General features: G+C 39.7%; 1 protein-coding gene across 1 annotated transcript; it reads right to left on the bottom strand.

Moving 5' to 3' along the window:
* Positions 1-191: 191 nt before the first annotated feature.
* On the bottom strand, positions 192-21,511 carry LOC115231690 (regulator of G-protein signaling 4-like). The gene is made up of 4 exons (XM_036508140.1): positions 21,140-21,511; positions 7,841-7,969; positions 4,456-4,622; positions 192-2,016 (listed from the first exon to the last, which is right to left on the bottom strand). The coding sequence occupies exons 1-4, from the start codon at positions 21,168-21,170 to the stop codon at positions 1,852-1,854; spliced, it is 492 nt and encodes a 163-aa protein (XP_036364033.1). The 5' UTR covers positions 21,171-21,511; the 3' UTR covers positions 192-1,851.
* Positions 21,512-23,361: the final 1,850 nt, after the last annotated feature.

Genomic DNA, 23,361 nt, shown 5'->3' with positions numbered 1-23,361 from the left:
TTGTATCTCATTTGTTTTTTTTATCATATGCTATAAAAGAGACATTGTAAGAGGTGTGGACCACTTCAGTAAAATAAGGTACAAATGCAATACTTTAGATTTATCAAGGACTGTAAAATGAGGTTATGTGATATCATGTCTTTCTCAATAGATTAGCAACATAAAATGAAGTGAGCTGGTTGATGACCAAGTTAAAATGAAAATTGTTTTTTATTTTAAACCTTCATCCATGAGCTTAAAATGATTAAGTGATTGGATGGCTTAAAGTAATAATAAATAATTAATAGGTTGGCCAGATTAACCTAATAAATGGAGAAAGTAACTGAAAATATTCAAGTGTTGGATGGTAGAGGAGGTAGTGATTATGATGACAGTGGTGAACTTCATATTGTAAGGATGTTGGATGTAGTACTGGATACAGCTGTTAGTAGTGGTTGATATTGTTGTAAAGGAAATACTGGTTGTTGCTGGTGGTACAATTTGTGAAGTGATAGTGAAAGTAGAAAATGAAATCGTGGTGGTAATTGCAGTCATAATTTTTTTGGCAGTAGTTGTAATTGCTGTTGTTTGTTCCCAGGTCATCCTTGATTAAATAAATCTATGGTCAAACACATTCAATTTGTGAACATCTCATTGTTTCATCTTATCCAGAACAGTGATTCTCAACCAGAGACCATGTGGCCCCTGAAAATCTGTATAAGATTTTTTTGGGTCTATATAAGCAAAATAGTAAATTTGGGAGCCACAATAGTATTTAGAGAATCTATTTAAAAAAAAAAAGTTTTGCTGTAGATGTATTAATTGCAACAAACAGCTACGTTTCTTTCTCTGACATTTTACATAGTTCAAACTACACAAGCGAATGTGTGATGAAGAAAATAGGAGTTTTGAAAGAAGCCTCTGTGAAACTAGTTTTTAAAAAATAGAATGGCTATGGGGGTTCACCAGAATAAAATAGTAATCAATGAGGTTCACAAGTAAAAATGATTGAGAACTACTGATCTAGAACCTTGTCATTTAAAGGTGATTTGGTTGCTATTTCTAGCAGATTGAGTGACTGTGTAGAGGGTCTCTTATTGGTTTGTGTTGACAGTAACATTTCTTTCTATTAGAGGCACAAGGCATGAAATTTTGTGGGACAGGGCTAGGTGATGACATCAGCCCCAGTGGTACTTGTTTTATTGACTCCAAAAGGATGAGAGGCAAAGTCGACCTCGGTGGAATTCGAACTCAGTGTGTTAGCATATAGATATAGCAACGAGGTTGGTAGTGGTGATGATGAAGATGGTGATTGTTCAGCATAATGAATGGTTGGTTGGTCCGGGAGTAGTTTAGTAGTGGCATGGTAACGGTGATGTTGAGGCATGGTAACGGTGATGTTGATAGAAACTATTTGTTATTGAATTAGAGTAGTTTTGGTAGTTGTATTTAGAATATTTTGACTGGTTGACAGTAGAGAAGTGGTAGAGGTCATATTGGGAGTGGCAATCATAGTAATAGTAACAGAGTTGTTTTTAGCTCTATGTCAGTTACAGTTGAGCAGAATAATGATCAAAAGGTGTTCCAGCCATAATCATTCAATTTTGTTTTCAGGCATTGTGCACCTAAGGCTACATTGTCAAATGTGCCGTCCCTTTCTTATGGCTATGGGGAATTTAGAGAAATTAAGCTGCTATTTCTAGCATTTTGATATACCACATGGAGGATCTTTTGTTGGTTTATAGTGTTTGTGTTGGAGGCAATAGTTGTAGTGATAGTAACTGGTGATGGTAGTGTTAACTGGTGATGACAATGGCAGTTGTGGTGACATTAGTAAGGCTCCCCCTCCCCTCCAACCATCTTCATATGAATCTATGTACATAAGTTTCGATAATAATCCGATCTCAAGAACCTCTGATAAGGGTCCCTATGCATGACTTCTACAATTTCTTTCTGCATTTCATCGAAGAAATTTCGGGTAATTGGGCCTTTCAACTGTTCACCAAGTTTTTCACGACTTTTTGAGCGCAAATTTATCTGAAAATAAAAAGAGAGAGAGAGATAGAAAGAGAATATATAAAGAACTGAAAAACAAGATGACTTACCTATTGAGTCAAGTACATCAACATAAAAAAATCAAATGGAAATTGTGGTTGTGATACCTGTGCCGTTGCCAGCCTCCCCTGGCACAGGTGGCACGTAAAAAGCACCCACTACACTCACGGAGTGGTTGGCATTAGGAAGGGCATCCAGCTGTAGAAACACTGCTTGATCAGACTGGAGCCTGGTGCAGCCTCCTGGCTTCCCAGACCCCGGTCGAACCGTCCAACCCATGCTAGCATGGAAAACGGACGTTAAACGATGATTGATGATGATGATATATATATCGGTGGCATGTAAAAAGCACCATCTAAATGTGGCCTATGCCAGTACCCTCTGGCTGGCTCCCGTGCCAGGGGCATGTAAAATGCACTATCTGAATGTGATCAATGCCAGGTCCACCAGACTGGCTCCTATGCCAGTGGCACATAAAAAGCACCCGCTACACTCTTGGAGTGATTGGCATTAGGAAGGGCATCCAGCTGTAGAAACCGTGCCAGGTCAGCCCGGTGCAGCCACTGGCTCTCTGGACTTCAGTCAAACTGTTCAACCCATGCCAGTATGGAAAACAGACGTTAAACAGTAATGATGATGATGATGATGATGATATACATACCCATACATACATGACATATATATACATCATCATCATCATCATCATCATTCAATGTCCATTGTTCATGCTGGCATGGGATGGACTGTTTGACTAGGGTTGGTAAGCTGGAAGGCTGCACCAGACTCCAGTCAACTGTGGTGGTGATCTCTCGAGATGGCCATAGATATATGTGAATGTTGAATTTGACCTGTGAAGTCTGCTTATTATGAACTTTTGTACGTACTTGTGTGAGGGGAGTAAAAGATTTTTTTCAAGATGTGGCAGGAGTGGCTGTGTGGTAAGTAGCTTGCTAACCAACCACATGGTTCCGGGTTCAGTCCCACTGCGTGGCACCTTGGGTGAATGTCTTCTACTATAGCCTCGGGCCGACCAAAGCCTTGTGAGTGGATTTGGTAGACGGAAACTGAAAGAAGCCCGTCGTATATATGTATATATATAATATATATATGCATGTGTGTGTTTGTGTGTTTGTCCCCTAGCATTGCTTGACAACCGATGCTGGTATGTTTATGTCCCCGTTACTTAGCGGTTCGGCAAAAGAGACCGATAAAATAAGTACTGGGCTTACAAAAGAATAAGTCCCGGGGTCTAGTTGCTCGATTAAAGGCAGTGCTCCAGCATGGCCGCAGTCAAATGACTGAAACAACTAAAAGAGTAAAAGAGTAAAAGAGAGTATGTGAATTTGACCTGTGGAAGTCTGTTTACTTATGAATTTTGGACGTACTTGTATAAGGGAAGTAAAAGACTTTTTTCAAATATTATAAATTTTTTTCCTTAAATTAAAAAAATATCTTAATTGTCTGGTAAAACGTTTTTGCTAATTTGCTGTCTCTGGCAAAAAGTGTGAAGTAACATTTACCTCAAGTTCAACAGAGACCTCCCAAGTCCACTCCAATTTTGGATCAGTCTCGTTCCTTAACAAAAGCTGGCTTGAAGTGTCCCCTTTCCATTAAACAATAAACGTCACCCTTTTCAATCTTAGCCAGGGTCATGGGCCCGGTTTCCCTGTTTCTGTGGTGTATGTGTCCCCCACAGCTAGATGGGACGCCAGTCCATCGCAGCGTTACTCAAGAAACAGGAAGAAAGTTGTGGCAAAAGAGTACAACAGGGGTCACCACCATCCCTGCCGGAGCCTCACGGAGCTTTTAGGTGTTTTCGCTCAATAAACACACAACGCCTGGTCTGGGAATCGAAGCCACGATCCTCCGACTGTGAGTCCGCTGTCCTAATTACTGGGCCATTGCGCCTCCCTCCTTTCCATTACAAAACTTTATCATCCAACAAATATCATCATCATCATCATCATCATCGTTTAACGTCCGCTTTCCATGCTAGCATGGGTTGGACGGTTCAACTGGGGTCTGGGAAGCCTGAAGGCTGCACCAGGCCAGTCAGATCTGGCAGTGTTTCTACAGCTGGATGCCCTTCCTAACGCCAACCACTCCGTGAGTGTAGTGGGTGCTTTTTATGTGCCACCGATACAGTTGCCAGATGAGGCTGGCGAACGGCCACACTCGGATGGTGCTTTTTACGTGCCACCGGCATGGAGGCCAGGCAAGGCTGGCAACGGCCACGATCGGATGGTGTTTGTTACGTGCCACCAGCACGGAGGCCAGTCGATGCGATGCTGGCTACGGCCACGTTCGGATGGTCCTCTTATGTGCCACCGGCACTGGTACCACAACTATAAATTCCATCAATCTAAAACCAAAAAAAATCTCTGAGTTGATTATTAACGAAGAGAAAAAGCTGACACTTACACAACGTGGTGCTCCCTTCATGATGAATCTTTTATAAATGGCTCCAGCTCGGGCACGAATTTGGGTGTCATCAGGTTCGACTCGGAAGTCTTCAACTGCTTTCCAGAAATCTAAGTTTTCATCACAGTATTGAGAAGAAAGGTATTCTCGAAATATACTGAAACCTTCTGCAGTAATTGGATAAAGACAGATAAATAGATATATGATAGACGGAGGGATACGTAAAGAGATAGATAGATACACAGATAAATAGGTAGGTGGTTGACTGGTGGATAGATACACAGATCGAGAAATAGGTAACAGCATAAAGAGATAAGTGGTAAAGAGGCAGACAAGGGAGATACAAAGAGACAGAAGGTAGATAAATGGATAGATAGATAGATAGATAGATAGACACAGATAGATAGATAGATAGATAGATAGATAAATAGGATAGATGGATCTATAGGATAAATGGGTAGATAGATAGATAGCCGGATAGATAGATGGATCAATAGATAGATAGATAGCCAGATAAATATATATAGGATAGATGGATGGATTGGATAAATGGGTAGATAGATAGATAACTAGGATAGATAGATAGGATAAATGGGTAGACAGACAGACAGGCAGATAGATAAATAGACAGATAAATAGGTAGCTGGATGGATAGACAGACAGCTATATGGATAGATAGATAAACAGACAGACAGACAAATAGGATAAATGGGTAGGTAGCTAGATAGATAGATAGATAGATAGACAGACAGATAAATAGTTGCTTGGATGGATAGACATAGCTATATAGATAGGTAGTTAGATAGTGGGATAGATAGATGGTAGATAGATAGATAGATAGATGACACAGAAATAAAGAGATAGAAGGTAGATAAATAGATGCATAAAGTGACAGATGGGCAGAGACAAGATGGGATGGAAAAAAGACAAAAGGAAAAGATGGTGTAAGACAGAACTGAAGAACAACATCAACGGCAACAGTAAAAAAGTAAAAAAGAAGTAAAGAATAACAATAACAAAAAGAAGAGAAAGAAAGAGGAAAATGAAAGAAGAAAAGAAAGACAAATAAGTGTCAGGGCCTGTGCAATTGTAGTATGTTGCTGCATCCACTATTTATCGATATATTCCTGAGGCGCAGGAGTGGCCATGTGGTAAGTAGCTTGTTTACCAACCACATGGTCCCGGGTTCAGTCCCACTGCGTGGCACCTTGGGCAAGTGTCTTCTGCTATAGCTTCGGGCCGACCAAAGCCTTGTGAGTGGATTTGGTAGATGGAAACTGAAAGAAGCCCGTCGTATATATGTATATATATATATATATATATATATATATATATATATATATATGCGTGTGTGTGTTTGTGCGTCTGTGTTTGTCCCCCTAGCATTGCTTGACAGAGGCAATAGATAGATAGACAGATGGATAGAGATAGATAGATAGATAGATAGGATAAATAGGTAGATAGATAGATAAACAAGCCTCAGGAATATATCGATAAATAGTGGTGTATTTACTGGTGTATTTATGTCCCCATCACTTAGCGGTTCGGCAAAAGAGACCGATAGAATAAGTACTGGGCTTACAAAAGAATAAGTCCCGGGGTCCTGTTGCTCGATTGAAGGCGGTGCTCCAGTATGGCCGCAGTCAAATGACTGAAACAAGTAAAAGAGTAAAAGAGAATCCTCCTGGGTGACCCGTCCTGTAGAGTCCCCAGTCAATCCCATCTCTGCAAGATACTTCCTCATTCCTCATCTGCCATGACCCTGTAGCATGTGGTCAACCAGCACAATCTGCCAACCCAGCTGGATCCTCAGTGAAGAGAAAACAGTAAGCAGGGTCTAACTCAGAGAATTGAACAACATGACCAACCACCCTGAGCAGGCACTCCTCAATCATATAAGTAACAGTTGTGTGACTCTGAAAATAACAACAAAGTAGTTGAGTGTCTTCGTCCTCTCTTAAGGTGTAGAAGCCTTCAAAATATAACATCTGATAAGGCCTGCCTTTCAGCACAAAAGCAGTGGTCAGCAAAGCCTGCCCTTCATTGAGGAATAATTGAGACAAACAGAATTTAATTATAACCTCATTGATTTTGTGTTCTTACTTTAAAATATTTTAGATCCTTATTACAACCCTTGGGTATAAACACCATCATGTACATACAACTCTTTTGAAAGTATCGAACCTGACCCAGAATAAGAATTTAGTGCAAACTCAATGAGGACTGGATTAAGTTGATAAGCAAATTTAAGGAAAAAACACTTTGATGATGTTGCTCTCAGAAGCTTCCATGATATTTCTATAATTCTTAAAGATGTTGAATTAATAATGGTTTCTAATTTATGCACAAGGCCAGTACTTTTGAGGGGAAGGTTTTAATCTTAGTACCTAACTAATATTTAATTTTAATGGCTAACCGGCTTCCGTGCCAGTGGCACATAAAAGAGCACCATTCGAGTGTGATCATTACCAGCGTCACTTCACTGGCACTTGTGCCCGTGCTAGTAGGGTTCCAAAAGCACCATCTGAGCGTGATCGTTGACAGAGCAGCCAACCGGCTCTGTGCCGGTGGTACATAAAAGGGCACCATTCGAGCATGATCGTTACCAACATCGCCTTACTGGCACTTGTGCTGGTGACATGTGTAAAAAGATTCGAGCAAGGTCATTGCCAGTACCGCCTGACTTGACCTGTGCTGGTGGCATGTAAAAGGGCACCATTCGAGCGTGATCGTTACCAACATTGCCTTACTGGCTCTTGTGCTGGTGACATGTGTAAAAAGATTCGAGCAAGGTCATTGCCAGTACCGCTTGACTTGACCTGTGCCGGTGGCACGTAAAAGAGCACCATTCGAGCGTGATCGTTACCAACATTGCCTTACTGGCACTTGTGCTGGTGACATGTGTAAAAAGATTCGAGCAAGGTCATTGCCAGTACTGCCTGACTGGCCCTGTGCCAGTGGCACGTAAAAGGGCACCATTCGAGCATGATCGTTACCAACATCGCCTTACTGGCACTTGTGCTGGTGGCATGTGTAAAAAGATTCGAGCAAGGTCATTGCCAGTACTGCCTGACTGGCCCTATGCCGGTGGCATGTAAAAAGCACCCACTACACTCTCGGAGTGGTTGGTGTTAGGAAGGGCATCCAGCTGTAGAAACTCTGCCAGATCAAGATTGGAGCCTGGTGCGGCCATCTGGTTCGCCAGCCCTCAGTCAAAATCATCCAACCCATGCTAGCATGGAAGGCGAATGTTAAACAATGATGATGACCCAGAAAATATGAAGGGCAAAACTGATATAAGCAGGATTTGAGCACTCAAGATGTTGAACCAATAATATCGGATTTTATTTTGTATTGTACTTAGTTTAGACATGGTTTTACCTACCCTCATCATTTATCATGCTTACAAAGGATTCTTTCCATTTATTGTATTTGTCTTTACTTTCAATTGGACTTTCTTGTACATGGTCTGATATATTTTCTGGCTCATTGTCTCTGTCTTTTTTAATAAATTCTGATGAAAAGAAAGAAAAAAACATGTTTTGCAATTCAAGCAAAAGAAAGCAAGAAGGTTAAATTTTAGATTTAAGAATTAACCTGTTTGACACCCACCAACCTGACACTGCCCCCTGATTCTATAACACAAAATTCCTATTTTAAAGTGATCTGGACAAAATCTTCCATCAAAACTTTTCATTAATATGTTCCTTAAATCCTTAAAAATGTTTTAGCCTGAAGGCCGCGGCCATGCTGGGGCACCACCGTTAATATGTTCTAACACCCGTGGACATGTTTACAAAGCCAGAAAACAGCACAGCTCCCATGACTTTTGGAAACATTTTTTCACGCTAAGAGTTGCTGAAGCATGGAACAAACTGCCGGCATCGGTTGTTAGTTGTCGGAGCACTGCATCCTTCAAAACTTCCATGCTTCCTGAGATTCGCCAACACTACACCTGATTTTATCCCCTCCATACACACGCAAGCATGTATCTGACTCATACACTGTTCACTTTCCAGACATTTGTACATTACTGCATAGGCTTTATATGCACTTTTGACAAGCTGTGGTGCACCTGAGCACTGTATACAATAATTTCATTATATTATATTATTATAATATCATCATTTAATATCTGTTTTCTGTGCTGGAATGGGTTGGATGGTTTGACAGGAGGTAAAAAACCAGAGGACTGCATCAAACTTTACTGTATGCTTTGGCAGTGTCTCTACAGCTGGATACCCTTCATAATTCCAACCACTTTACAGATTGCACAAAGAGCTTTTCATGTGGCACCAGCACTGGTGAGGTCACCAACTAACATGCAAGACAAAACCCTTCAACTGTGATGGGTGTAACAGTGAGGGTGTTGGCTTAATGCTAGGTGACGAGAGACTAGAGTTTGACAGAGGGACACAGACAGGTGTCTTGCTGTAGGAGAGATATATGGTTACTCCAGTTGGAAAAGAAAGAGCAAGATGGTGAAGATGTGTCAGGGCAGAGCCTTAAAATCAAGAATGGTGAATATAGGAGAAGTGTTATAGGTGCTTAAGTTCATGGGAGTGTGAAGGAGCATGGTAAATGGATGGAGATAGGGATAGAGTAAAATACAGTGAATGGGGTACACAGTGAAGGTGTGCTTAATTGTGAACATCAGTGGAGGCATGGATAAATGATAAACTTATTTCACTAAATTCTTCGTTATTCTAAAAATTAATTGAAGCAAAAGTATCGTATTTCAACATAAATATTCATTTCTACTCTAGATACAAGGCCCAAAAGTTTTGGGGAAGAATGCCATTCAATCCCAATACACGACTGGTACCTAATTTATTGGCAGAATTTGAACTCAGAACGTAAATAGATGAAATACCGATAAACATTTCACCTGGTGAGCTAAATTTCAACAGAAATATTGTAACAAAACATCTAATCAAGACCAAATAACGGTACCTCACAAAAGCATACTGTCTAATGTTCATGAGAAACAATAAGTAGGAATTACTGTAATGTTCATATATTTCCCAACTTCATTTCTACCTAAAAGTGGAGGTACATGGCTTAGTGGTTAGGGTGTTAGACTCATGATTGTAAGATTGTGGTTTCAATTGCTGGACTGGTCAATGCATTGTGTTCTTGAGCAAAGCACTTCATTTCATGTTGCTCCAGTTCACTCAACTGGTAAAAAGGGGTAATCTTGAGACAGACCACTATTTTGTCCAAGGGGGAATATATACGTCAGAGAAACTGGGAAACCAGCCCTATGCTCTTTATGGAGTAATATGGACAAACCAATTTCTACCTAAAGGAAGCTTTGTACACATCAGCAAATGTACCATTTGCTGTTCTAATTAATATAAGACCAACAAGTTCTTAGTGATTATAAACACCATCCAATGACATCATTCACAGCCCAATGTGTTTTTCGAATATCTTGTCTAAAAGAAGAATTTTGTTCTTATGAGACAATTACAGCAGCATATGTTTTTTTAATGCCTGAATGTACATGAGCATGATAATTATGATTTTATATTGTTGTTGTTTGTTCCTTCTCGAGCCATCCCTGGCTCATAGGGCCAGTTTCCCAGTTTCCTTGGCGTATAGGTTCCCCACCTGGATGGGACACCAGTCCGTTGCAGGTGAGCTGCAAGATGCAGGAGGAAAGATTGAGAGAAAGCTGTGGCGAAAGAGTCAGCAGAAGTTCGCCGTTACCTTCTGCCAGAGCCGCGTGGAGCTTAGGTGTTTTCACTCATAAACACACACATCGCCCGGTCTGAGATTCGAACCCGCGATCCCTCAACTGCGAGTTCACTGCTCTAACCACTAGGCCATGTGCCTTCACATGATTTTATATACACACCTATATTTAATTTAACACTGTTCAATGTGTCTCTAATTAACACAGTCGTACATACGATGGATACCGTCAGCCCCCATAAAGAAGTGCTGATCTCTGAAAATAGACGGAAGATGTAGGTTGAAGAATGACTTCAGGATGCTGAACCTTTCAGGTGAGATAATAAAGGACCAAGATGTTTGGTGCCATGCTGTACTCAAGAAGACCCGTACTCCACAACAGAAGTGTTAAGACCGGTCCTTCTGGTGGTGAAAAGCACTTGTGGTGGTTAAACGTAAAAGCACCTGTGTGGTACTATGTAAAAGCACCCAGCACACCCTGTAAACTGGTTGGCATTAGGAAGGACATCCAGCTGTGGAAACCATGCCAAATCAGGTGGAGTCTAGTGCAGCTCCCCAGCTTGCCAGTTCTGGTCAACCCATCCGACCCATACCAGTATGGACAGTGGATGTTAAATGATGATGATGATGGTGATGAGATGCAAAAAAGCACCCATGCTAGTGCTATGTGGTAAGTGTCTGTGCTGGCGCCATGTAAAAAGTACCCATACTGCTACCACATAAAAAACATCCATGCTGGTGCCGCATACAGAGCACCTAGCTCACTTTGTAAAGTGGTTGGGACTAAGAAGGGCATCCAGCTGTAGAAACCATGCAAAAACAGACAATTGGAGCCTGGTGCCGCTCACTAGCTTGCCAGCTCTGGTCAAAGAATCCAACCCATGCCAGCATGGAAAACAGACAGAGGATGACGATGACGATGACGACTAGTGCATGACCCATAGTTTTATGATCAGAATAAGTAATAATTTGTTTCAGTGAAATACAGGCATCATCATCTTCATCTTCATCGCTTAATGTCTGTTTTCCATGCTAGCATGGGTTGGACGGTTTGACTGGGGTCTGGGAAGCCAGGAGGCTGCACCAGGCTCCAGTCTAGTCTGGCAGTGTTTCTACAGCTGGATGCCCTTCCTAACGCCAACCACTCCGTGAGTGTAGTGGGTGCTTTTTACATGCCACCAGCACAGGTGCCAGGGGAGGCTGGCAACAGCCACGTTGCCAGGCATATATTCAATAAAGAATTAAATAAATGGTAAAATAATATTCAAATAAAACAAATATTTATTAAGTCAAGACATGTGTAATTTTTTAACTACTTTTCTTTCTGCATACAACATTTTAAACAACATATCACAGACCGGAAAATGGACAATCAGACGATGTCTGTGAATATAATGATTTTAGTGAATTTTACATTTTCAAGGTTAGAGAATATGAATTGAGAAAGTCCAATTTTTCTGAGACTGGTAATTTTGGGTTTGGTATTCAGGAACACATTGATTAAGGAATTAAGTATGATCCTAACATTGGTATCTATGGCATGGAATTCTACATTGTTCTAGGCCGACCTGGTAAGTAGTTTCTTATATAAAGTCAATGGAAAACCAATCCCAACATTATTAAATTTTTCATCATTCTTCTTTGGATAAGTCACACCATTTATCCGACACCACCAGCTTCACATGTACATTGGATTGCAGAACGGCCTGCTGTGCTTACCTTGGATTGTAGGGCGACCTGCTGTGGTTGAGGAGACCTATTGAGTCAAGTACATCAACATCAAAATAAAAATCAAATGGAAATTGTAGTTGTGATACCTGTGCTGGTGGCACGTAAAAAGCACCCACCACGAAGTGGTTGGCATTAGGAAGGGCATCCAGCTGTAGAAACACTGCCAGATCAGACTGAAGCCTGGTGCAACCTCCTGGCTTCCCAGACCCTGGTCGAACTGTCCAACCCATGCTAGCATGGAAAGCAGACGTTAAACGATGACAATGATGATGATGATGTTTTCCTTGTGAGATCTTCTTGGCATAGTAAATTGACGTTGACCAGCTAAAATCTGTATGGCTGATGGATCCCCAACTCTGAGAAACATACAATTGACTATACGTGAACACATTAGTAGCATTGTAAAGAAAGTAACGGATCTTTGTGGTTTTTGTCACTGTTTACAATTATCTTTAAAAAATTTTTTTATTGTATGCATATACAGCTGCGTGCGTGCGCCCATACACGCGAGTACTGTCCAAATCTCCAACCAATCACATACAGCTAGCTGGCATTCAATTGGCGTATCAAGTTTCAGGCATTTTGGTTGGGTTTTGGATAGAAAATTCACAAAAAGGTCACTTCTATTGATTTTTTAATGGCTTTGCGGGGTGACTGGGGAAATGTAAAGATGTGCACGACCACCCTTGGACGGTTTTGAATGACCATAGAAAGTGCGAGCCCTCTAACTGAAAATTTGTGGATTTGTATAAAGGACATGCACACACACACACACACACACAGAGACATTTTGCCGTTTATATATCTCTTATCTCTTATTATAAAAGGCAGATTTTATCTGCCTCCCTTTGGGAGTTATACAAATCTACAATATAGGATTTCTTCAATTACAATTTACCTAGCAGTTTTAAGAGTACAATGCATCGCGTCATGCCAGGTCCAGTTTTTAAAATTTAAACTCCAATTAAGCAAAATTTACAGAAAACTCACATTCTGGTGTGTGTGTCAAATGCTTTTCTTAGTCTGGTTTACACCACACCACACAAACGCACACACACAGTGGGCAACGATAAAATGAAAGTAATTGACTTACTGTAGTGAGTGATTCTTTCACTCTGCTTCCCACTTCCTCTTTCCACACATACACACGCAAATATATAAATAAAATTGTAAGCTAACGTGCGTGTGTGTGAGTGGGTGTGTGTGTGTGCGCGTGTGTGTTGTGTGTGAGGGTGCGTGGTGTGTGTGTGTGTGTGCGTGTGCGTGAGTGTGGTGATAGGAAAGTTTTTTACGACGAATATAACACCTATATCCAAGTAGCAGAAAGATAAGACAGTAAGGTGTGATTTGAGGGAGATTTGGCTGCTATTTCTCTACCATGTCTAGCTGCCATGTAGGGGTCTCCCTCATAGGCTCATACATACATATATACATAGATAAGACAGTAAGGTGTGATTTGGGGGAAATTTGGCTGCTATTTCTACCAGGTCTAGCTGCCATGTAGGGGTCTCCCTCATAGGCTCATACATACATATATACATAGATAAGACAGTAAGGTGTGATTTGGGGGAAATTGGCTGCTATTTCTACCAGGTCTAGCTACCATGTAGAGGTCCCCCTCATTGGCTCATATATATATACATACATAAGACAGTAAGGTGTGATTTGAGGAGATTTGGCTGCTGTTTCTACCAGGTCTGTTAGGCCTCCTCATGTAAACTCAAGCTTTCTCATGCCTTGAACATAAGACCAAAGCAGAGAATGTATTCTTTTATTCTTCTGCTTTTTCCAGCCATTGGTCTGTGGCCATGCTGGGGCAATGCCTTGAAGAATTGTAGTTAATGAATCAACTCCACTTTTATTTTTGTAAGCATTGTACTTATTCTATCTGTTTCCTTTGTCAACCACTAGGTGACAGGGATGTAAACAAACCAACATTCGTTGTCAAGCAGTGGTGGAGGACAATCACAAGCACAGACACGCACACACACACACATACATGCATACACATATACACACATACATACATACATACATATATATATATGTGTGTATATATATATTGCAGCGTGGAAGGTGTTTGTAAGCCATTTAAGAAACACACAAAAACCGTTACATTCACTTCAACATTTAAATTTAATTTGCCAAAATATTTTCGTCGCTTTGAGACCGCGACCTGTTCACTGACAAAAATATCGTGCTAACAGGTCGCGGTCTCAAAGCGATGAAAATATTTTGACAAATTAAATTTAAATGTTGAAGTGAATCTAACGGTTTTTGTGTGTTTCTTAATGGCTTATAAACACCTTCACGCTGCAACTGTTTTCGTTCCAGCACACGATCTCAGATCAAGTCACTTGCTATGCAAGTACATCTCTGTAACTATATATATATTTATATATATATATATATGTATATTGGTAAAAACAGTAAGATACCAAGAAAGAAGAGACCTCAATATTATGTAAATAGAGGAAATCTTTATATATAAAAGTGAGGTTGTGTGTCTGTCTCCTACGATTTAGATTCCTAACTACTCCCACATTTTGCGGTGCAGTTTAACCAAAACCGGTATCTTATAGTCGTGATTCATATCGAGACCGTCTGGGTATTAGCGCGCGTCTACGACGAGTCTACGATTTAAAAAAAAATTTACCATCAATTTTTCCCATTTTTAATCCATTTTTGACATATATAAGGGAAGTAACTCTCTAAAATTTATTATTAAATCTCAGAACGTAAAAAGCTACAGTAACACCCCTCCCTCTTTGTGGTTAGCCATATTGAGATGGCTATTATACTTTACATCTCTAAAAATGCTTATATAATTATTTCCCTTACAAACCCGAGCAACGCCGGGCGATACTGCTAGTACAGAGATATAGATGTAATTTTTGATGCTGAACCTGAAATTTGTTATTCATTTATTCTAGAAAAAATTTTGAAAAAATGTTACAGGTGTTCAAAGTTTGATAATTTTCAGAATTTTCAGCCAATTAGAAAACAGCACATTTGCTGCCTCTTCTAACATTGGGGGGAGGGGGTGGTGGCATCAGCATGTCAAAAGATTAAACTAGGATTAAAAAAATAAATTATCTTTCTTGTATCTCCTTCTCCTCCTTGTGCGCATGTGCAGCATCTTTGGTTACCATGGAAACATTTCTTTGCAACCAGCTATGCAACACATGGTGCTTCTTTGTTTTGGTTACTATGTAAATAGAAATTTTCGCCATAGTGATATGTAAAATACTTGCATCTAATTGGCTTAAATATCCAAATTTTTGCAAGGAAAAATGAATTTCATTTTCATAATTAGTATACAAATCTTATATCCAGATACCAAATTTGAAAACAATCGAAACAAAATTGTAAACAGTGATGAAAACAACAAAGATCCAAAGTAATTTTTAAAAATTAAACATACATATATAGGCTCAGGAGTGGCTGTGTGGTAAGTAGCTTGCTTACCAACCACATGGTTCTGGGTTCAGTCCCACTACGTGGCACCTTGGGCAAGTGTCTTCTACTATAGCCTCGGGCCGACCAAAGCCTTGTGAGTGGATCTGGTAGACGGATTGGTAGACGAAACTGAAAGAAGCCCATTGTATATATGTATATATGTATATATATATATATATATATATATATATATATATATATATATATATATATATATATGTATATATATATATATATATATGTATAATATGTATGTATGTATGTATGTATGTATGTATGTATGTATGTACGTGTGTGTATATGTACATGTGTGTCTGTTTTTGTCCCCCCAACATCGCTTGACAACTGATGCTGGTGTGTTTACATCCCCGTAACTTAGAGGTTCAGCAAAAGAGACCAATAGAATAAGTACTAGGCTTACAAAGAATAAGTCCTGGGGTTGATGTGCTCGACTAAAGGCAGTGCTCCAGCATGGCCGCAGTCAAATGACTGAAACAAATAAAAGAGTAAAAGAGTATAGATAGGGAGAGATTGAGAGGGAGAGAGAAAGGGTGCAAAGAGTATTTGGTGAATGCGTGGCTTAGTGGTTAAGGTGTTGTGCATGTAGCAAATTCAAAACCAAATTGATGGACAGCCGAGTGAATGCTGTGTGGAGGTCATTGTCGTTTCATATGATTGGCTGATTAACTGACCAATCAGCATCAAGCCATCATATGATCTGACTTTCTAGAACCTTGTAATGAGTCTTTAAAAAGGTGGATTTTTTTAGCAGTAATCTTGGCATTTCAAGGCAGTTGCTGTAATGACACCATTCTCATTTCATTCTCCAGCTGTGCAGATAGAACTAAACATACACACATAGGTAGAGAGTAAGAGAGTAAGAGCATGAGAGAGGGTGGGAAGTGTATTTGGTGAGAAACCAAAGTAAAAACAGTGATAAAACACTGCTGCTGTTTGACAAAGTAAAATTACACGCTCTTCATCCATCACAAACTGTTTACTGCTCAATAACAAAATGAATTTTGAAATAGTTGTAAGAACTAAAATAGGCGCAGGAGTGGCTGTGTGGTAAGTAGCTTGCTAACCAACCACATGGTTCCGGGTTAAGTCCCACTGCGTGGCATCTTGGGCAAGTGTCTTCTGCTATAGCCCTGGGTCGACCAACGCCTTGTGAGTGGATTTGGTAGACGGAAACTGAAAAGAAGCCTGTCGTATATATGTATATATGTGTATATATGTGTGTGTGTGTGAGTTTGTGTGTCTGTGTTTGTCCCCCTAGCATTGCTTGACAACTGATGCTGGTGTGTTTACGTCCCTGTCACTTAGTGGTTCGGCATAAGAGACCGATAGAATAAGTACTGGGCTTACAAAGAATAAGTCCTGGGGTCGATTTGCTCGACTAAAGGCGGTGCTCCAGCATGGCCACAGTCAAATGACTGAAACAAGTAAAAGAGAAAGAGAAAGAGAAAACAATCATTCAAACTATTTTTGGAAATGATTGAACAGATAGAAAGTACAAATTTAGCTGTTACGAATTTGGTGTTATTACGAGGGTGAGTCAAAAAGTAATGCCATTTTGTTTAGGAGAGGTATAATTACCAACACGGGAACATGTATCATACATCAAAATGAAGCTGGTCCTCTGTGGATCACATCCCCACTTCTCAACATAGTCACCGTTTCTCTGAATAGCAATGTTCCATCTTCGAATGAGAGCATGTATCCCTGCCCCATAAAATTCTGTTGACTTTCTCAAAATTGCCATCTCTCTCCCCCCTCAAACATATAGTTATGAAGTAAGCTTCTAGACCATACATCTATACCTGTGTCTATATCATCATCATCATCATCATCATAATCGTTTAACATCCGCTTTCCACACTGGCATGGATTGGACAGTTTGACTGAGGACTGGCGAGTCAGATGGCTGCATCAGGCTCCAATCTAATCTGGCAGAGTTTCTACAGCTGGATGCCCTTCCTAATGCCAAACACTCCGAGAGTGTAGTGGGTGCTTTTATGTGCCACCGGCACAAGGGCCTGTCAGGTGGTACTGGCAACAGCCACGCTCAAATGGCGTTTTTTTACGTGCCACCTGCATAGGAGCCAGTCCAGCGGCACTGGCAACAACCTCGCTTGAATGTTGTTTTTTATGTGCCAGTAAGGTGACGCTGGTGATGATCGCACTTGAATAGTGCCTTTTACTTGCCACTGGCACGGGAGTCAGTCAGCAGCCCAGGGCTCCACAGGCATGGATGCCAGTCATGCGGCGCTGTCATCGAATTTGATATATATGTGTGTGTGTGTGTGTGGAGGCGCGTGGCTTAGTGGTTAGGGTGTCAGCACCATGATCGTAAGATTGTGGTTTCGATTCTTGGACCTGGCAACGTGTTGTGTTCTTGAGCAAAACACTTCATTTCAAATTGCTCCAGTCCACTCAGCTGGCAAAAATCAGTAACGCTGCGATGGACTGGCGTCCTGTCCAGCTGGGGAACACATATACCATAGAAACCAGGAAACTGGGCCCATGAGCCTGGCTAGGCTTTAAAAGGGCGCATTTATTATTATTTATATTATACACACACACACACACACATATATACATATATATATATATATAGTTAATTAACACAAGAGAAAAAAAGACAAGAAAAAAACAACATGAGGATGTAACACATGCCAAGATAGAGTGGCTATATATATATATCATCATCATTGCTGTTTAACGTCCACTTTCCATGGTTTGGACGGTTTGACTGAGGGCTGGTGAGCCAGAAGGCTGCACACCAGAAGATCCAGGGATTGAGGTGTAGGAAGAAAGTTAGCATCAAGCAATCCGTAGTAAATATAAAAACAACTTTCAGGGACAATTGGTTTACTGGGACAGAAGGTTGTGGATTTTTTTTTTTTTGTATTGAAGTACAATAAACTGAGAAATGTTCTTTTAGTATTTCACAATAGGCAACCAGGGTTGCTAGGTCTGTGAATAAGAATACAAGAGTTAAGGAATGAAGTAGATAAGATCCGGGCTACGTATGTTTCATAGCGAGTGGAACCTCGGAAGTGGTAAATATCCAAGCAAGGTGTATACCATAGGCTACTCTTGAGGCCAAAGATATCTTGATTAAACGAAAGCTTACATTGTTGCAAGGAGGTACATGTTAACACATGGGAGATTCTTGTATGTGTGTGGGTATGTATATATATATATATATATATATTGTGTGTGTATGTATATATAAATATATATATATATATGGATGTATATGTTTGTGTGTCTGTGCTTGTCCCCCAACATTGCTTGACAACTGATGCTGGTGTGTTTACATCCCTGTCACTTAGTGGTTTGGCAAAAGAGACCGATAGAATAAGTACTAAGCTTACAAAGAATAAGTCCTGGGGTCGATTTGCTCGACTAAAGGCAGTGCTCCAGCATGGCCACAGTCAAATGACTGAAAGAAATAGAAGAATAAAAGAATAATAGAATATATATATATATTAAAAAGCAGCCACTACACTCGCGGAGTGGTTGGCGTTAGGAAGGGCACCCAGCTGTCGAAACACTGCCAGATCAGACTGGAGCCTGGAGCAGCCCCTGGCTCCCCAGACCCCAGTCGAACCGTCCAACCTGTGCTAGCGCGGAAAACGGACGTTAAACGATGATGATGATGATGATGATGATGGAAAGAGAGAGAGAGAGAGAGAGAGAGAGAGAAGAGAGAGAGAGAGAGAGAGAGAGAGAGAGAAAGATAGACAGATAGATATTGACACAAGTGCTTTATGAATAAATTATATATAAAGAGAAGCTTTCATTGAAAAGGCACTCAATGAATAAGAAAAGAGTAAGGTGTTTATTCTCACATGGAAAATTGGTGTCAGGGACTTCGAAGTTTCGCTAATCGTCAGAGTTTGTTTACATCGATACAAAACAGGTATCGTTTATCATTATCATCATTTAATGTTCATCTTTTATGCATGCATGGGTAGGTTGGATGACAGGAGCTGGCCAGGTAGAAGACTACCCTAGGCTACTGTGTCTGTTTTGGCAGGGATTTTACGGCTGTATGTCCTTCCTAACACCAACCACTCTGCAGAGTGGAGTCAGTGCTTTATATGTGGCACTAGCTCAGGTGAATTTAGTTTTGGCATGATTTTTTTACAGCTGGATACCCTTCCAAATGCCAAGCATGTTACAGTGTGGACTGGATGCTTTTAACATGGCACCAACACTGGCAGGGTAACCAAGTAACTCGCAAGACAAGGAATTATGAGAGGAGCAGGGCATTTGAAGAGGGAAACTTGTGATTAGATGAAAGGTTAGAGTGTGACAAAGAGACAGAGAGACAGAAGCAGTCGTCTTGCCACAACAGAGGGGGTCATTAGAGGAAGTGATCCAGTATCAAATGATGAAAGGTTAGAGAGGCAGGAATAGGTGTCTTGCTATAGAGGAGGTACGTGGTTACCCAGAGAGATAGGTAGATAGATAGACAGAGAACAGGGATAGTGAGTGAGAGAGGGGTACAAGAAAGAGGCCAGAAACAAGTGTGCTGATGTAAATCCCGTAAATAAGTACTGAATTCGATACGATAATCTGAAACAAAAAGTCTCTCAAAGGGGTCGAGGGAAAAAAAAAAGAGCGGTGGGTGAAAAACAAAAACAGCAAAGAATTATACATGTTAGCATTACATGTTGAGGGCGTTGTTGAATTTGTAAGAGACAAAGCGAGCGTTTGAGCTTAAACGGTCGATAAACAGTGTGTGTATATATTTATATCTATATGAATCACATGTGTAAATGTATGCATATAAACATATGCATGGCTCACCTAACGCATCTATCTCTCTCTTTGTGTGTGCATATGAGTTTTTTTTTTTTTTGGTGAAACCAACAGGAGAAATGGAACTCAATATATGAGTATATATATGTGTGTGTGTGTGTATTGGTAAAAACGGTAAGATAACAAAAGAAAGAAAGAGACCTCAATATTAAGTAAATAGAGGAAATTTATCTGTAAAATAATATGTGACAATTTCCACCTCGGCATCCGAAACTCAGAGTTGGCTATTGAATAATTGTCACATATTATTTTACACACACACATATATATATATATATATATATATATATATAATCGACTTAAAATAATAGGAAAATAACTCATTCACGGCATCTAAAACTTTTCGTTTAATAAACCCAATCCACGAAAAAAAAAGTCACCCCTTGAATCACTTTTAACTGTTCAGCTGATTAACACACACACACACCACACACACACTGTGTACCTATTGCTGGAAAGCAGAAAATAAATAATTAGAAAACAATTTTTTTAGTATATATGTATGCATGTGTATACGTGTCTGTGTGTGTCTGCATATGTATGTATGTGTAGGGATTACGACCGTACGTAAGGAGTTGGTGAAGAGGTGTCTCCTTTTTAACGCCGCACGGTATGTGTATGTATGTATGTATGTATGTACGTACGTATGTATGTACGTATGCATGTATGCATGTATGTATGGATGTATGTATGCATGTATGTATGTATGTATTTTTTATACCTCACGACTGATTGTTAACCTTAGCAACGAGAAGCCCCGACGAGTGGAGGGGGGTCTTCCTCTGAAGTGTGAAAGTGAAAATGGAATATACAAAAACTCTGATAAAGACAGTCCAAGATAATGTACCAGACCTCTATTAGCAACAACAGCTATAACCATAATATATATATATATATATATATATATATATATAAAAGCCTACATTTTTGCCAGAACATAAAGAAAATTCAAACCTCTTACTGAAATTTAACATTTCTGACCAATTAACCATTTCCGTCTTCTTGCTCCTGTTGTTCTATTTTTCTTTTTCTTTTTTTCTTTTCCTCACGGAACCGTTAGGAAAAATATTGGAGAAAACCGGAAGATTCTTCTTTAAGACTTTAAATAGTTTCGCGAGCCGGGATCCGGTATACGATAGAATTAAACGATTGTATTGGCAACTGTGTTTGTTTGTTAAACTCGCCAGATATTTATATTTTTGACGGTTAATCCGTCGTCAATTGCGTTTATTTATTTATTTCTAAAGATTAGTGGATAGACGTGGCACAGACTGGATAAGCATTATTTATCCTTAGTCAGTGTTCACCCCACCCATATCATATATGTATGTGTGTGTATGGATAGATAGACAGACAGACAGACAGATAGATAGATAGATAGATAGATAGATAGATAGATAGATAGATAGATAGATAGATAGATAGATGACAGACAGACAGACAGACAGACAGACAGACAGATAGATAGATAGATAGATAGATAGATAGATAGATAGATAGATAGATATGTTTCTTTATTAGCCATACAGGGCTGGACACAGACGGGACAAATTACAAAGAGCTTTTCTTTTTGGGGAGAAAAAAAGGAGTGAGGTAGGTTTTCGATCAAAAGGGATCGTAGAAAGGAAGGAAAAAAAGACAAAAGAAAAAAAAGAAAAGAAAAAACGATCAATAGGGATCGTGTATCACAGATAGATAGATAGATAGATAGATAGATAGATAGATAGATAGATAGATAGATAGATAGATATAGATAGATAGATTAATGTATTTTCTTTGGTCGAGTCAGCCTCTCGTTGCTCTGAGTTTCGCCTGCATGTAAACAGGGTCATACATCAATTACTTGAGCCTACATAGAAATTATAAAGTTATGAAAGTCATCATTGAAGATCTGTATATCTCAAGAATAGATCAGTGAGTGGAGCCCATCTCTCTAGGATGTTGATCTTTTTTCTGCCTCTAACCCTCCAACGCGGAGCATAGGCCACTTATAGTTGAATTCCAGGTCGTATAATTTTTCGCTTCTGTACTTATACTCTGCCATGAATGTCCCCCTTTCTCTAGTTCCTTTTGTGTTGATCTACGCCACGAGTTCTTAGGCCTACCTTTCCTTCTATATCCATACGGATTCCACTGTAAAGCACTTTTCGCTACATTTGGTGTTGATCGCAGTTGCAAATCTGTCGTTCAAGAAGCTTAAGTAAAATGGTACAGACAACAATAAAACTTACGTTAAAGACGGTTCTCTGGATCTAATGATACGAAGAGGGCATAATTACAGATGTGTGTCCTGCCTCACGACTGTTTCCTATAACTTTCTGGAAAACGGACCCCCGGACCGACCCAAATCTTGTTAGTAGATATGGTAGTCGGTATCTTTGTACGTTTGTTACCCACCACCGCGGGATAACCAGATCCAGAAAGACCCTCACCCAGGACTACAATGATGGATTAAGAATTAAAAAATTTTTTTATCATTTTTCTAATCATCTGGCTTTAGGTTCAGTCCCATTGCGCGGCACCTTGGTCAAGTGTCTTGCGAGAGGATTTGATAGGAGGAAACTGGAGGAAGTGAGTCGTGTGTGTGTGTGTGATTCCATATTTATGGGGCTTGTGGTCTCCGTAAAAATGTAGAAGCTTTGCGCTGGTCAGCTATCTAGCGGAGACTATGTGGTTGCCGCGAAAAACTCCGGCCAGGTAAATACGATATATATATATATAGGCGATATATATATATATATATATAATATTAATTAGAGACAAAACCACTATTATGCAAATCAAACAAAGAAAGACTTAATCCAATACATAAAAAATTTATATAAATTAAATAAAATTAAATTCGCTACTACAATTGTTTCGTGTCTCTTCTAAGGACATTCATCAGGTGGTATTCAGATCTTCTATTCATAACTTAAAATTGAATAGAAGATCTGAATACCACCTGATGAATGTCCTTAGAAGAGACACGAAACAATTGTAGTGGCGAATTTAATTTTATTTAATCTATATAAAATTTTTTATGTATTGGATTAAGTCTTTCTTTGTTTGATTTGCATAATAGTGGTTTTGTCTCTAATTAATATTATATAATATTTTACTATAAAATTGGATTCAGTCCTAAATCTTATTTTTCCCTGTAAATTTGGATTTATTCCCTAATATTTATTATATATATATATA

The sequence above is a fragment of the Octopus sinensis genome, linkage group LG1 (assembly GCF_006345805.1).
Source record: "Octopus sinensis linkage group LG1, ASM634580v1, whole genome shotgun sequence".
NCBI classification, from domain to species: domain Eukaryota; kingdom Metazoa; phylum Mollusca; class Cephalopoda; order Octopoda; family Octopodidae; genus Octopus; species Octopus sinensis.
Note: the sequence above shows the minus strand (reverse complement) of the source record. Positions and strands in the feature narration are given on the sequence as shown.

What these genes read in the sequence shown, in the direction of transcription:
- LOC115231690 (XM_036508140.1), bottom strand. Translation starts at nt 21,170, where the DNA reads ATGGTTAATTGGTCAGAAATGTTAAATTTCA. An exon ending in AAGCATGATAAATGATGAGG is followed by an intron (nt 4,623 to 7,840) that starts GTAGGTAAAACC and finishes CAATTACTGCAG; the next exon opens with AAGGTTTCAGTATATTTCGA. An exon ending in TGAAGGGAGCACCACGTTGT is followed by an intron (nt 2,017 to 4,455) that starts GTAAGTGTCAGC and finishes TTTTATTTTCAG; the next exon opens with ATAAATTTGCGCTCAAAAAG.